The sequence below is a fragment of the Paroedura picta genome, chromosome 2 (genome assembly GCF_049243985.1).
Source record: "Paroedura picta isolate Pp20150507F chromosome 2, Ppicta_v3.0, whole genome shotgun sequence".
In the NCBI taxonomy this organism is placed as follows: domain Eukaryota; kingdom Metazoa; phylum Chordata; class Lepidosauria; order Squamata; family Gekkonidae; genus Paroedura; species Paroedura picta.
In genome coordinates, this window is record NC_135370.1 from 64,615,812 (window position 1) to 64,631,961 (window position 16,150).

At 40.6% G+C, this 16,150-nt stretch overlaps 1 protein-coding gene across 2 annotated transcripts in view; it reads right to left on the reverse strand.

Annotated features, from left to right (window-relative positions):
* The window catches only part of PDIA5 (protein disulfide isomerase family A member 5), a 201,510-nt gene that overhangs the window by 46,176 nt on the left and 139,184 nt on the right, over positions 1-16,150 (reverse strand). For both annotated transcript variants that reach the window (XR_013228164.1, XM_077320450.1), the window contains exons 12-13: positions 2,902-2,972; positions 990-1,153 (exon numbers count right to left, since the gene is read on the reverse strand). Coding sequence is in view for 1 of the 2 variants with exons in the window: in XM_077320450.1 (XP_077176565.1) it covers positions 990-1,153; positions 2,902-2,972 (235 nt within the window). In the remaining variant the exon portion in view is untranslated. The remainder of the gene's footprint in view (positions 1-989; positions 1,154-2,901; positions 2,973-16,150) is intronic.

The following is a 16,150-nucleotide window of genomic DNA, read 5'->3' on the forward strand; positions in this document are numbered from 1 at the left end:
TAATTCAGAAAGTAACAAGATCTGTGTTTATAAAGCCAACTAAGCTACTGCCTTGTAGTTTTCTTGGGCTAGTATTATACAGCAGACCAACAGTTTCTAATCACTTTCTCCATATCATGCTATCCACCAAGATGTATAGCCATGTTCATTTGTTTGTAGCAGAGGAAAACAGCAAGAGACCAGTAATACCTTAAAGACTAACAAAACTTGTGGCAGGGTATGGGCTATTTTGAGCACTGACTCACAAAAGTTCATACCACGTCACAAATGTTGTTAGTCTTTAAGTTGCTACTGGATTCTTGCTCTTTTCCAGTACTATCTTATTTTTCAGGTTAATATCACCACTTCATCTGCTATTTCTAACATTTACTAGAGGGCCTATGCCTCATAAAAGCAGAAACAATATGGTAATCCCACTTCAATGTCCTGTTTTGAAGTTGTGTATGGCTGTGAAGATACAGGAGAAAGACCATCATGCAATAATCACCAATCTGAAAAGAACTGGAAAGATGCTTCTAGCCCAAGCGGCAAGGAAGACGCCTTTGCTCCATCTTGCCACATCCCTGAAATGCTTATAAAAAACTCTGAAATGCTTAAAAGGAGCACAATAGTGTCATCATTTCTATTGCAGTAGCAATCAATTCACCACAATGAAAGACAAGGATTTAAAAATACACACCCAATTTGTTTTTGCATAAGTGTTAACTATTCTCTTTGAAGAAATTCTTAACATGTTGAAAACACAAAAGTTTTGTTTGAAAATGAACTATAATGTATTAGAAGAAAATTGCCCCTTCAGGAATTCCTCCCCCCCCTTTTAAAATGTAATTAGTCCATTTTTGTGTATGTTGCAAGCTAAAATTATTTGGCTGAATTTTTTTGCAACTGAGAAAGATTCAAGTAGAAGACATGAAGTCAAGTTGAACATTGAATTAAAAAAAAAAACCAGGCTACTTAATCTTGATAAATCTTAGGCACACCCCACTTACCTTTGGAGCCATTCTATAATTTTACTCTTTGTTCGAAGGTGTGGAAGAGTATATTTTTCCTCGCCATCCTGGAAGTACTTGAGAGTTGGAAATCCTGATATACGAAATCTTTCTGCGATGGCTTTATTGACAGTGGCATCTACTGCTGCCAGGACGTCTGCTCTCTGCAACAGAAAATGTTAAGCTTATACCCTTAACTACGTAAATTATTACATGTAAATTGTAAGATGGAGAGACAAAGAATTCACAAGCCAGTCATCTAGAGCCCTGAATAGGTTTACAAAGTAAACAAAGTAAACCTATCTGTACATGTACAAAGCACATGTACAAAAGTGTACACAAGGCTTTTAATCAGCAAAAAAAAAAATTAACACGTTTTTTAAAATGACAAATTTCCAAAACTCATGAGAACCTTGAGACAAGACTACAGTTTTAGCTGTGATTTATGGGTGGGAGCAGTAAGGGAAAGAAGGAAATTGAGCATGGAGCTAGTCTATGGGGTTATTCACTGCCTGACATTTAAACACACTCAGGGTATACCTGATAATGCGATGATTTAGCGTGCCCCTGGGCCTACATGCATGCCCACATAGGTTTTCATTTGTGCAGCTGTCCTGATGGCCACTATTGGTTTTGCAAAATTCTACCCACTTTCCTCTCTGAAGCTCTTCAAACCTCAGTGAGCAGGTGGGAATTATTTTCAACAAATAACATAAAGGGAAACAAAAACCCAACCTGGAATACAGGTGAGATCCAAAAAGGCTAGGGGTAAAACCGTATATATAAAAATATAAACAATTTATTATCAGACCTCAAAGTTTAAAAACCATAAAAGAAAATCCTTATTATTTTTATTTATTTTTTATTTATTTAGTAATGCATATACCATCCCTCTCAGATGTACCATCTCGGGGCAATTTGTCTATTGCTTACACACAAAACATCTCAACGTGTACACTGCTAATACCAACAAGTTCAGACCTAACACGTTTCTAACATACAGATCTTCCTCAGAGGTCAATATACAGATACACCCACACAAAATCAATTTTCAACATGGGGGTAAATACCTGTAGGGGACAGAAGTAATGAGAAATTAGAGCTGCTGTTATCACTACTGACCTGTATAAATTATAACGATAACAATAGCTTACTTCTTTAATCTGTTATGGTTGGTTCTGGTCCTGCAATAACCCCCAATACATATATACTGCAGGTCCAGAACCAGCCAGTTTATATTTTTCTAATCTATATCGTTTTATCCCTAACTTTTGCGGTTCTCAGGAGAATATTTTGAAACATGAAATGCCCACAGGACAATGCCTCAACTTGCATAGCAAAGTCTATTTTAAAAAAACAACAATAGTATGCTCTTATCTATTAAGATATGGTGTTAATTGCAAGGACAATAACAAATTGTGCCTAGTTGTTCCCTGTGCATGACTAAGACGTATGCTGGGTAGGCAGCAAATCAAGTCAAAGCATGTGATACCTGCTTAAACAGATGTACAGAAGAGACCACCCTCATTAGCTTCCAAGCACACTGTATAAATGCAAGCCTTAGGTTTGCATTAAACATGAAATCGGTAATTAATGTGGAGGGCAAAGCATTTCTGTGCAGCATTTGGTCTCGATCATGTTATGTGCAACACAAAGCCCAACAGCAGAATATATAAACACCCGACTTTTGTTATTGTTGTTTGTGTTTTAAGACAGAATGTTCTTGCTAACAATTTTGGCAGGGCTCATGCATTACCGATGAGATTGTACTTCGGAATCATCTCTTTCACAGCCCCTTGGGAAGATGAGCGCAGCTGAAATTGTTGCAGTGAGAAAGAAGAATGATTTTTATGATTTTGGTTATTTATTAAGGATCATTTGGAGAAGAGGTGAAAAAAGGGAATTAGCTTACATCACTGTCAGCATGGAGTGTCTCTGCTGCATTCTCGTATTCTGGCTTCATCTTCTTACAGTGCCCACACCCTGTTGGAGGAAAGTTTAACATTTTTGGCAAAGAAAATTGGACGCTACATGCTCCAGAACATCTGATGACTGTCCACAACTAAGCTGAAAACAATATTACTACAAAGCCTACCCAACCAACAGAGGTAGACGATGGGGGGATTGAGGGGGCAAACAGTTGTAACCTGAGAGGAAAGAGAATCATGGAAAATGCTACACACCTTGTTGAGAGAACTAAAACTATATAACCAAAGAATCTGGGAGGGATTCTTGACACCTTCCTTACAATGGAGGCAACAGATCACTAGAGTAGCTCAGCAGGTGTTTTCCTACCTAAATCAAGCAAAGCTAGCAGTGCCCTACTTGGCTCCAGTGAATCATTCGACGTCACCTTCAGGCTGGATTACTGTTACACACTTTACAGGGATCTTCCCTTGACTTTGATCTGGAAATTACAGCTGGTGCAGAATGTGGCTTCCAAGGACCCCGTGGAAGACTGATATTTAACCTGCACTCCAACAGCTACACTGGTTGCCAGTGGAGTTCTGGGTCTATTTCAAGGTATTGGTTCTAACTCTCAAGGCCTTATGCAGTCTGGGTCCTGCATATCTAAGGGCCCACGTATCCAAGTATGTCCCCTAAAAAGTGTTGTCCTTCATTAAGTCTAACTTGCAGGTAGTCCCTGGCACCAAAGCAGTGTGTTTGACCTCGACCAACGCCAGGGCCGAAAAGACTCCAGCTTGGTGGAATGAAGTGCCAGTGGAGATATGGGCCCTGTTTTAACTTTCAAAGTTCTGAAGGGCCAGCAAAATGGTACTCTTCCACCAGGCATTTGGTTGAAGCCAAAACAAGCAACAGAGCATCCAAATGGGCCCCCTCTCCTCCCTGCTCCTCTTCTCCACCAGGGGAAATCAGAATTGAAAACAACAGTGTAATCCCACTAGTTCTTCTCCTGTTTTTAATAACATCTACTGATATAAGTATTGTTTTTATGGTAACGTTTTATATTTTTAATCTTTGTTGAATGTTATGTTGTAAGCCGCCTTGAGCTGCTGTGCAGGGAGGGGCAGCCTAGAAAGTAAATAAATAATAATAAAAAGAATGCTTGAAATAAAAACAACACTACTAACAATAATAAAGTTATTAATAACACTACTAACAATAATAAAGTGTGTCAGATTTCTCCAGTCCTTAATCATGAACACAACAAGCAATCTAGTCCTCAGTATTTCAGAAATTAGCTGGCAGAATGTGCCATTAAGGTTCAGCTGATTTATGGTGTCCCCACAGGATTTTCAAGGCTAGAGATGAACAGAGGTAGTTTCTCTGTCTCTGTGTAGCAACCCTGGACTTCCTTCCCATTCAAGTACTAAACTGGGATGATCATTTTGCTTCTGAGATCTGACAAGATTCGGCTAGCCTGGGCCTTTCATCTGAACACATGGCATGCTTGCTTGTTCTGATGGGAAATTTATACCATGCTTTTCTTAACTACAAACACTCCATATACCTAAGGTTCAGCAATCTCTACAACAGTTTTGTAAGACAGGTCACTGAAGATGCCTTATTGTAAGATGGGCTCATTCAAGATGAGGGCCAAGGTTGAATGATAGCAGCTGGTATGAGTAAACATGGTGGGTTCATGGCTGATGTGAGTTTTGAAGCAGGGGTTTCCTAGCCCACTGCTCACACTCTTAAAACATAATGCTTTCCTGGAAGCTTTAGAAAACAGTTGCTAGGACTCTAGAAGGCACAGTGATTAAGATACATCTCTACAGCACTAAAGGTTATTGCTTTGAGTTCACTTGGATGCACACTGGCTGGCTGGCTGGCTTTCAATCCGGGGAAATGAAAATATGTACTTTGATCCATTGGAGTGTGAAAAGTACTACCCATGTTACAGATACAATGATGTCTCTTACACACAGTCTGCAGTCTCAGAATGTATTGTTTGTCCTGTCACAAAAACATCACTGTGCTGTCTCCTGAGGGAGGAAACGGAATCTTGGCAAACCCTGAAATTCATGACACCTCCAATGCGTACATTCTCCGGGGGAAAAGAAATTTCCATCCTGGCCAGAAGGGTATGCAAAGAGAGCAGTGTTGTACCAAGTCCTTACCTCGACTCACTTAAAGTGACATCAACAGCCCTTTCCAATGCTTGCTTGCCTGGCATGACATTTTTAATCATTTGCACTGGAGCAAGCTGTGACACTACGCTTTCCAGCACCAGTCCCACTAGCAATAATTCTGCTTTAGGCCATAAATCCCACTTCACCCATTATAGACACATTTAAAGATGGGAATGGCCTGTTGCTTATATTTAAACACCTAACTGACCAGCTGTTCAACAGCACAAGTTCTGTTTTCTTATGTCCATCTAGAATACTAATTTACATGTGTGTGTGTATGGGGGGGGAATTACTTGAATATCACCATCAAGAAAGAAAAGATTATTAAACAGGCTCATAGACACACATTTTCTGATGTTGCAAGAGTCTTTTACAACTCAGTCCACATTTTAACAGATTTGTTGACTACAGACTACAGACTTCACTGCTGGTGAAGCTGCTGCCTCCTTGCCCAACCAACACACGTTAATATTTGGGTGGGTGCTTAACATGCTGGTGGCTGTATGGAAGCTTGACAGGATAAGGGCAATCATGGGAAACAGCTCATTTACCACCACATCTCACCTTTTGGAAGCCCTTGTTTGACAGAATCCCTAGGAACATAAGTAGGCTTCTTAACAAAAAAACATTTATTTATTTAGTACCTTTACATGCTGCTTCTTCTGAGTCTTTCTCAAGCTGACTTACAATTTGAAAAAACAATGCAAGCCATCAGACATAAGAACCATTAAAATGTCCATAAAATAGAACAGACCATTAAAAAGCTGATGATACAAAACCTCTAATTAAAAGCCTGGTGTGCTTTAGCCTGGTGCCTTCAACAAAATAAGTGCTACATGAGCCTCAAAAAAGGGGTTGTTCCCAAGGCGTGATGCCACTACTGAAAATTCCCTGTCTCCAGCTGCCACCCACCTCACCTCGTAAGGTGGGGGTGCAGAAAGCATGGGCTGAGAATCAATCTATTCATTCTTAACGGCAACCAAATATTACACTGGTGACACATTATCAGATATTCCAGTTAGCACTTTAGTCCTAAAAATTAACCTGAGTGTCCAGTATATTTTGGGCCTGCAGCACTGGGGAAGGAACTAATAATGCCCTTTCTGTGGTAAAAATATCCTCCAAACTATTACTGATCCTAGCAAAAGCGGAAGGGAAATACAATTGTATGTGGCTCCACCCCCCGCCCATCCCCAAAACTAACAAAAGCTGATTCTCATCAGTAACAAATGATTACCTACGAATAGGCTTACTAACATTCCTACAAATTAACACTGGCTCAGTTATGTGTAGCCTGTAGCATAATGGACTCTTAACGTTACATATCAATGCTCACATAGTTTAAACTCAATAGCAGTTGCAAAGAACTTGCTTCCACCAAATGTTTGCAGACACTTAGAAAACGAGAGAAACTGAAGTGGGTTCCACCACTGGGGAAGACACTGGTCCATTCCGCACAAGTTTAATGTTGCAGGAGTGTGGCAAATTGTAATCGCTACTAATATGCAGTTATGCACGACGTCGTACACAATCTGCCACACTCCTAAAACAGTCCCGCTAAAAGCGCTTTGTTGTAGCGCTTCCAGGGAAATCCCAAAAGGTAGATTCACCCTCTGGAAAGCGCTACACTCTTGCAAACAATCTGCAACAATAGCGAAAAAGACCTGTGCGTTAACATTGTTGCGGTTTCAGCAAAGTCCCTCCCCCTGGCTCTCTCCTCTGAACTTCCGGCGAAGCGATCACCATTTTTTTTTCTCAAAGCGAGCGGAGAGCAACGAACCAACGAGCCTTCATTCACCCAGCAAGGCTTCTCTGGCTGTAGTCCCTCCACAGAGCTGCTTTAAAGCTCGCCTCAAGTCACCAAGCACAACACAGCCCCGTTTGCACGTTCCCTTAATTTTCGGCCGAAAGTCGCGCCCATGCACAGGGGGGGGGATTTTTTTTTTCACTCGGGGGAGCGTGGCAACGATGAATCGGCAGCTCACAGGCCAGCTGCCAGCTAGATGGGTCTCTACGTTAGGAGGAAGCAAGGAATCAAGGAATCAAGGCATATTCGTTGCAACATGTGTTTTTCTTTTTTTAAAAACCTGTTCTTTTCCGGAGCATGGTAACAACCGCCCATTGGCTGCTCGCTTGATTGACGGCCAGGGGCGGGACAAAGCATGGAAAAATAGCTTTTTTTCCTAGCGATTTTTGCCGAGACTGGAAACCTGTGGGAAACGATTGAAGCGCAACTGGATTCCACTACAAAGGCAGGTATGCGTTACACCAAATTCCACTATTTAAAATTCCGTTGTTTCTTTCTGAAAGCAATTTACCACATTGAACCTTGTGTGGAATGGGCCACTTACTTGCCAAATACTATTAACTGCATGTTGGGTGAAGTTTGAAAGATATCACCCCACAATCAGTCCCAGTTTCTTCTGGATGAAATGACACAGTAGCAAGCCAACTATCATTAACACCAGGGCTTATTTTGCAAACAAAGAGCTTACTGGTGTTACAGAACCTGAGAGTATGTAATAAGCTCATTTCACAACAAGCTAAGGAATTGCTATATAGGTATACATAATTCCAATAAACTCAGCAGCAGGCATTTTTCCCAAATTGAATTCTTGGCTTTTCTTCCATCCTTATTTGTTTGCAATAGGCAATTGTATAAATACACACATTAGGATATATCAATTCTTACTATAACCATTGACGATCATGTCGATAGGCTAACTGGATATAACACCATTTTGCATGCATTACAAAGAGTGGGTTTAATCCAGGGTATGTAATCCTGTGGTACACTTTGATTGTGCTCAAATATTAGATGTATTGAAAATTAAATACACATGGCTTTGGGTCCCCCAATACTATGAAGTCTAAATTCAATCATTGCGCCTTCATACACCATGCCCAATCTTGACAGGCTCTCTAGTTGAATAATTACAACCTATATTAAACTGAGGAACTGAATAATACAGGAACCTGCCCATATCTGCAGCCAGCATTTCAAATAAACATACATTACGTAAGACCATTGCACTTCAACATAAGTAAATGTGGTTAAATATTTGCACTTTCAGACAATTCTGATTTCTATTTCTATTTCATAAAAAGATCCAAGTTGACAATGTATTTTTAATTACCTGAGCCTACAAAGGACAAAGCAAATCCCATGCAGCAGAGGGATTAAGAGAGAATTACTCCAATTTACATGGTGACATACTCTCAAATGACAAATCTTATTATTCCAACCCTTCATTTCTGTACCTAACATGAATCTTACTTCCTGGATTCACATGTGCACTTCCACATTAGCTTCTTTCCAAGGGAAAAGCCATACATTGGATCAGAAAGGATTGATCAGTCAAGTTTAGATATGCCTTCCTCTACTATGTATGGCATTTGTCACCTGGTGTCCACCAACCATTTGGCTCTGAAAGACCCTTTAATACACTGCATTTTGCTTTCTTTCCGTGAAACTTATTTTCTGGGATGACCGCTACATTTGTAGAAGGATGATCCTATCTTGGGGAAATAAATGTGGAGAGCCCTTGAAATCCTTCCATTCCTGAAAAATTTATTTTGATTTTTTAATTTAAAAACACCAGCACTTACAGCAGCCTTTCTCAACTTTTTTACCATTGAAGTAGTGGGATCATGTAGAATATGGTTGGGAAGTATAGCTGTGTAAAAGCCCAACTGGAGCCCTTCCCCTTCCCACCCCATCCAGACCCATCATTGGCCATTTTTTGAGGGGGGAGGGTCAGGTCAACCTGACCATGTATAATCATATCACCCAACAATATTTAAAAATATATAAAATATTAATTAACTCCCACTTATTTGGGAAACCCTTCCAGAACCATCATAGTCCCTTCAAACCTCCCGATCTCTCCCAGATTGTTTCCCCTCTTGTCTAATTACTACCTAGTACTGTGTATTGCAAATACCTGCTGTACACTAGATAACAGGGCTGTGGAACCTGGCAGATGTATAACAGAAACCAGCTGGTTAAGGCTTCCTACCTAGCTGTGACTCAACTGTAATGAAGCACTATGACATCCTTGGGGGGAGTCCCCAGGACCTTTTGTCCCCCTCTGGGAATACCACAGTGATTACCTGCCTCCTTGGACCCTTCCTTAAATAGGTTAAGCAGAATTAATTGAGTCCCTTAGACTGGCTAAAGAGGATTCTAAATGTCACATTTTTAAAAAATCCAGAATTAGGTATTAAACCAGCACAAATTATTATTTTTTGGAACCACATAGGATAAAGAATAGTCAAAGACCTAAGGATACCGAATCAGTTTACTTGACTGGAAACACAATTCCTTGGGATTTCCCAGTGTGGACTGAACAGTCCATGAAGTGAATGAACTGTCCATAACACTGTTATACCAACAATGCTTTGAAAACTGAGCAGTTCTAGCTGCTTCACTATTTGCTCTCCTCAGTCCAACTGACCTTTTCCAGCTATTGTACCTATCCTTCTGGGTCTCAAATCTGAATGGCCCTCACAGATTTTATTTTATTTTATTTTATTTTATTATTTATCATACTTCTATACCGCCCTCCCCGGAGGCTCAGGGCGGTTTACATTATAACAAAGAACCTTACACAAAACAGTCTGTAGAACATGTACATCAAAACCAACAATTGCAACCAAACACAACACAGTATATTATATGAATAAGTATCATCACCAACTCTGTTGTAGGCAACCACCACTGATACTTCCCTTTCTACAAAATTGGGCTATACTGCATTAATCAAATTATCGATTCAAGCCCTTTAGCAAGTAGCAACTTCAAGCCCAGAACACCCTTTTGATCCACCATGCTTCACAGGCAAAAAGTTGTGCTTCACATTCCCAAGATAACTTTCTAGAACCTTTCCCTACCCATGAGGGGGGCCTAGGTCTACCTCCAGACTACCTTGTTTGGAATATAATAGGGCTTTTGGATGCCAGGAGAGGGCAGTGCAGAATACATTCAACCCTGAATTAATGATCCATAATTCACCACATATTATTTTTCTGGCCTGACCCAGGGAAGTCAGAGTGTGAAGATATGACAGGCCTAAATTAATGGTACCTTAAACAAACTTATAGACCAAGTCTTCCCCTCGGGATTATAACATTTAATTTAAGAGTTTCCTAAAAGTTGTTATGCACTGCTCCTACAGAATCATTACAGGTGCAAGATTTACACATGAAAGCTGATCTTAAAGAATGTCTTAAAATCACACATATGTGGAATAGTAGAAACATACTTTGGTTTTATTGCCTTGAAAGCAGAGTTTTAAAAAGAGGCAGCTCTTGAAATCCAAGAATTTCCAGCTTAGAATACAACATGTAATACTTGGCTATAAAATCATCATTGTTCTAAAGAGCTGTGGAGTGGAAGTGCTGCCCTACAGAAACTATACGAAGGGCTTAGAAGCGTGTGATTGGAGTCAGACATCAGGATTTAGAGGCTGGTTGCCAGATGGCTGTTATTCCATTATGCAGTCTTTGTGGTAAGGCTCGACCTCAGTGCTACACAGTGAACAGTTTTAGGAACCTTTCAGTCTACTTCTGCACACAAATGATCAATGTCCTTTGACCCTCCTAGAAGAGAATGCTTATCTGGAAGGCTAGGCAGAGTCACAGAGTAGGTAGCACACAGTCATTACATGTTTAAGACAACAGCAAAAATCCATAATTCACTGGCAACTGACCAATTCTGGAGTTTTGGGGTCCTTGTGAGCGACTGCATGCATTTTAATGGTGCTTTCCTTCTGGAGAAAAATTATATTCATGGTACACTGGCCAGTATCATCCTTGTAAAACTGAGTAAACTTGACAACCTCCATAGGAATACCACCTTGAGAACTGAACACACAGAATAATAACTTGTTCTACTTTCATATATAGTCCCAGTAGCTCATTTCAGATGTCATGAAAAACCATGATTATATTAAAATAGTAGAATGTGTGCAACATCTTATGGCTAGGTTGCCTGTCCCAAAACGACAAACCATAGTTTATGCATAAACTCTGGTTTGTAAATTTTTCCCTGTACTGCTGCTTCTGTGAGCAGGATGTCCTGAGGGACTATGCTATTTAAATTGTGGTTTGTTAACTTAGTTATCACAACAAAGAAACCACAATTAATACAAATGCAGTTAATAAACCAGCTATACAACCTAAGTTGACAACAGTGGCTTAGACTTTATGCAGTGCAAATGAAGCTGGATCTCAAATGCAACAAATTTGCTGTCTCCTCCACCCGCTGCAGTCTTTAACATCCTGACCCAGCTGTGTCCCCAAGATTCTGTTGATCCTTCTGATGATCCTAGGGGTCCAACAAGAGAGATGCAATGAGAGGTAACTCCCCCACACACTCCCCCCATACCCTGCACTCCCTTCTTCTGTGAGAAGCAAAGCCTACTGTGAGCAGAAAGGGAGATCAGTCACAGTTTGGCGCCAATCAATAACTCTACCTTGTTGCAGCACTTGCATTTGGTTTCTTGATCCAACTGCAGTTTTTGCAAAATCTACCATGATATTTAATCACCGCCTGGCTAGCACAGACCACCATTGAACATTTCTCAGAGCCAACAGGCTTGCACAAACTTAGGGTCATTCTATTTAAGCCATTATTTTAGCATTTGCCTCACACACACAAAAAGGCGAGAGAATAATCCAGGGGACACCCTTTAAAATGCATAGAAAATAACCAACCGTCGTACACCTATCCACTGAAAGTCTTCTGTATAAGACAAGAAAAGCTCAGGGGAGTACACCCTGATCTCATTTTAGATTGATATTTACATGACTCCATTGACGTCAACTTATTATTTTATTTCCACCCTTTAGAGGGAAAAATACTCTGTGGGCTGGAAAATATTACATGATGAAATTTAAGTGTTTTGAATCTGCCATGGCATAGGCATAGCTATCTCAGCAATGATGCACAAGGGCTAGATCATTTCAGCATGCCTCTTCTCTACAATTTTAGGATTTTGTTATCATAGACGAAGCAGGGAGGTACACATGGCAAGAGTGCATAAAACTGATTATATTAACCTGGGCAGCAAAAAAGGTGCCTTAGGCTGCTGCTGTTCCTCCTCTGCTGTTCTGTACATATTTCCTGGGAATCTTTCCATTCACCTGCTGCTGAAAAAGCAGTGGGCATATTCCAGGAACCGTGAAAGCAAAACCTATAGTGGGAAAAAACCCAGTGCATCTTAGTCCACCTCCTTTTCAGCATTTTCCTTCTCGCTTCTCACTTTCCAGGCTAACTCCTCCCAACCTATTAAAGAATCACAAAAATCCAACACATTAGACCTCTTCATGGTTTTAGATTCCTCCCTGCTTAGCTAGCTATTTGCCAACAATAAGATGCTCCAAGATGGCTCTGCCTAGCTGCAGTGCTGTGTAAGGTCCGCTTGGATTGTCCAGGGATGCTCACAAGGCTTGACAGGAAAATACCTTTGATGTGCATTCTTGGAAAAGATGCCCTTTTGTGTTAAGTCAATACTGACATGACTGCACTAAAAACCAAAGACCAAGGATGAGAAATGATACATCCAGCCCCTGGGGGGGGGGGAAGGTCAAAAATAAAGTACAAGGACACCCATGTGCCAGCTGTAAAAGGCTGTCGATATAAAGTAACACCGTTGATTTCTCATAGAAATACAGCCAAAGCAAACAAAACCAATAGGCAAAAAGTTGTATCTTCTTGAGATTTATTAAATGCAGTCCTAAATAATTTTGCAGCCAGAATGGGGTCTCAGGTATCCAATCCCACTTTCTATTACATCTTCAGTAGTTGCAATTGAAGAAGCGACCCCTTTACTGAAGAGCTATTGCCAATGTGATATCCTGTACCTGTAGAAATTAGTACTGGTAATATTATATTAAGACTACAATTGCAACCACTGAAGAAGTAATAGAAAGCGGGATTGAATATCTGGGACCCCGTTCTGGTTGCAAAATTATTTAGGACTGCATTTAATAAATCTCAAGAAGATACAACTTTTTGCATACTGGTTTCATTTGATTTAGCTGTAAAAGGCTAACATCATTTCCTTCAGACTCTTCTCTGGAACTTCTGAGAACTTACAAGATAACGGATAGCATAACCAGGCATCAGGACTCCCAGAGTACTATCAAGAAAAGAACACTGGTCAGAGCTGAACGGATGACATCATCACCATTATCAATAGTATCAGTAGTGGTTTTATTTTGTCATTGGCACTGGCTGCATAGTATTCCAGCCTTGACTGGCGAATATCCAGCATGCACAGAAATAGATTCATCTAAAGACAATCTGTCTCATGATTTTGCAGTGCATTAAAGGTCACCAAGCTTGCCATCACTTGAAGCATTTTTACCAACTTGGAAGGGGCATGATGTTTGGATTCTTTCCCCCAGGCACTAAAATCAGGGTCCTGCCAGAGCTAGCGCAGTCCCAGAAGGCCTGTAAACCGCCCTGAGCCACAGGGGAGGGTGATGAATGGATGGATGGATGGATGGATGGATGGATGGATGGATGGATGGATGGATGGATGGATGGGAGGGATGGAGGGAGGGAGGGAGGGAGAGAGAGAGAGAGAAAGAAAGAAAGAAAGAAAGAAAGAAAGAAAGAAAGAAAGAAAGAAAGAAAGAAAGAAAGAAAGAAAGAAAGAAAGAAAGAAAGAAAGAAAGAAAGAAAGAATTACTCTCTGCCTAGAGCAGGAGTGGCCAAAGTGTAGTCTATGGACTACAATTACCATGAGCCTCTGCCACATGCTAGCAGGGGCTCATGGTAACTATAGTCCATGGACATCTGGAGAGCCACACTTTGGCCACCCCTGGCCAAGAGGGAGAAGGTTCACCTGCCAAACTATCTGGGCATTCTGTGGTAAGGCTTGAACTGCTCTTTTCCTTGCCATTACATCTGGGTTTCCAAGGTTACAACAGCTGTCAGGAACACTTTCCATTAACTCCTCATGCTCAGGAAGCACTCTCAACGGCTGCTCCTCAGGCTTAACATGAGCATTCCCCTGTGATCTGACTAAGCTTGGAAGCCTTCCAGAGAAAAAGTATGTTGTTTTAACTCCTGCTCACATTTGGTCATGAATCTATCATTTTAACAAGGTTTTGATTTTCTGAACTCTTCTTCCCCCAAATCCAAACTTTAGCCTATGGCATAGGATGAGAAATCAAATTTAAATAAAACAAACACTATGAAGTATTTCCCCCTCCTCAAAGAGGAGGCTCAATGATGCAATGTTTAGCCAAGAAGAATGCAGAGAGCTACCCCGTTGACTCTCAACATCCTTTCATCAGGTTTATCTTTTTCCTTGAAAAGTGCTTAATAGTTATATTTTAATTGTGCAATTACTGAAGTTGTTCTGGCTGATGCTATAATGCCCACCATCAAATGCTAAAAAGAACACACAAGAAGCTTAGTGTCCTGGATTTAACTATTCCATATGGAGCACCCTCAGTCTCCAGAATACAGATGCGGTACTACCCGGTCATGCTACTTGATTATGAGCATCTGGTGAATTATTACTACTTTATATTATATCGGAGGGGATATGGGGAAAGTGTTCACCCATTATCTAGTTTTTGACACTGTCTCATCCAAGGCTGTGGCCTGAAGCTAAACACATGACAGGCAAGAAATACAGATCACCAAAGCAGATGAGACAACATGGAATTTCTGGTACCCTAGCAACAATGATTTCTTATGAATACAGGATCCCATTCAATGATTATTAAATTCTACTGACAAAGTACTGGAACAACATTAGTATTCATTAGCCTGTTTCTACATCCTTCCCTGGCTGCATGCTACAAATATTTCTATTAACATAATGAGAAAACTAACATTTAAAGCACATAATAAACATTGCTATTAGCAAAACAGGAACAGTGTATGTACGGCACTAGATTAACGTTGTGAGGTGGCCAGAGCTACCATCTCTATCAAATGACTGGTCTATATCCCAACATTTATCATAGTTCAAATTCTTTTAAAGCATCTTTTAACAACATTCAATGAAACAGCCTGAAATGGAGCAACAGAGTAGGACAATATATTCAATATGAAAACGACAAAATCACTTTGCGACATCCTCTTCACCATCTAAAACTAGCTCCTATATACAAAGAGAAGCTGCATGGAAAAAAGAGAGAGTTGAGATGACTAGAGCAGGCTTGGAGAAAGACTCATGATGAGGCATTGAGAGCATCATATAGGGACATTTATGACAGCCTATGAGATGGCAGTGAAATCTGCAAAACATGCCTGCTGTGCAGCTTCCATTGCATCCGCTAGCTCACACCCAGCACAATTGTTCAAAATAGTTTGAGCTCTAACCACCCTCACTGAAGGGCACCAAGTTAACAACAAATTGGATATTAGCTGTGAGGCATTTGCAAGCTTCTTCGTGAACAAAATCTCAATGCTCTGCCATTACCTTTCCCCAACACTTAACACACTAAAAGAACTAGAGGCCCCTTGTCCATCTTTGAAGGAGGAACATAATCATTTCAGGCATCTATCGCAGGATGAAGTCGACAGGTTGCTAGCTTCAATGAGGTTCACCATTCATCCTCTAGACTCTTTCCCATCATGGCATCTCAAAACAAGCCACAAGAAAGTAAGAGGCCCACTTTGGGTGATTATCAGCCTTACCCTATCATCAGAGACCTTATGTCCCCTATTTAAGGACCCATCACTAGCCCCTCAGGACCTTGCCAGATAGTGCTCTGTCTCACACCTGGCATTCCAGCTGGTGCCTGTTTTCTGATGTGAACAGCTCTAGTTGGGCTACCAGTTTAAAAACTATAAAACATTTTCCACCAATCATCCATCTCATCATTTGAGTTTACTTCTACAAATATTTAACATAGACTATTATTTTTGGATGAGACTGCTACTATTCCTTCATTTCCTGCCAGAAACCTTTCCTGTCCTCTTCTCTGGCTCATGCTGTATTTGACATATTCTGCTATCAGTTCAGGGTACTATCTTGTACCACAACAATACTATAAAAAAATTAAATTACAGCTCTTTCATGCTTACAAAACATCATA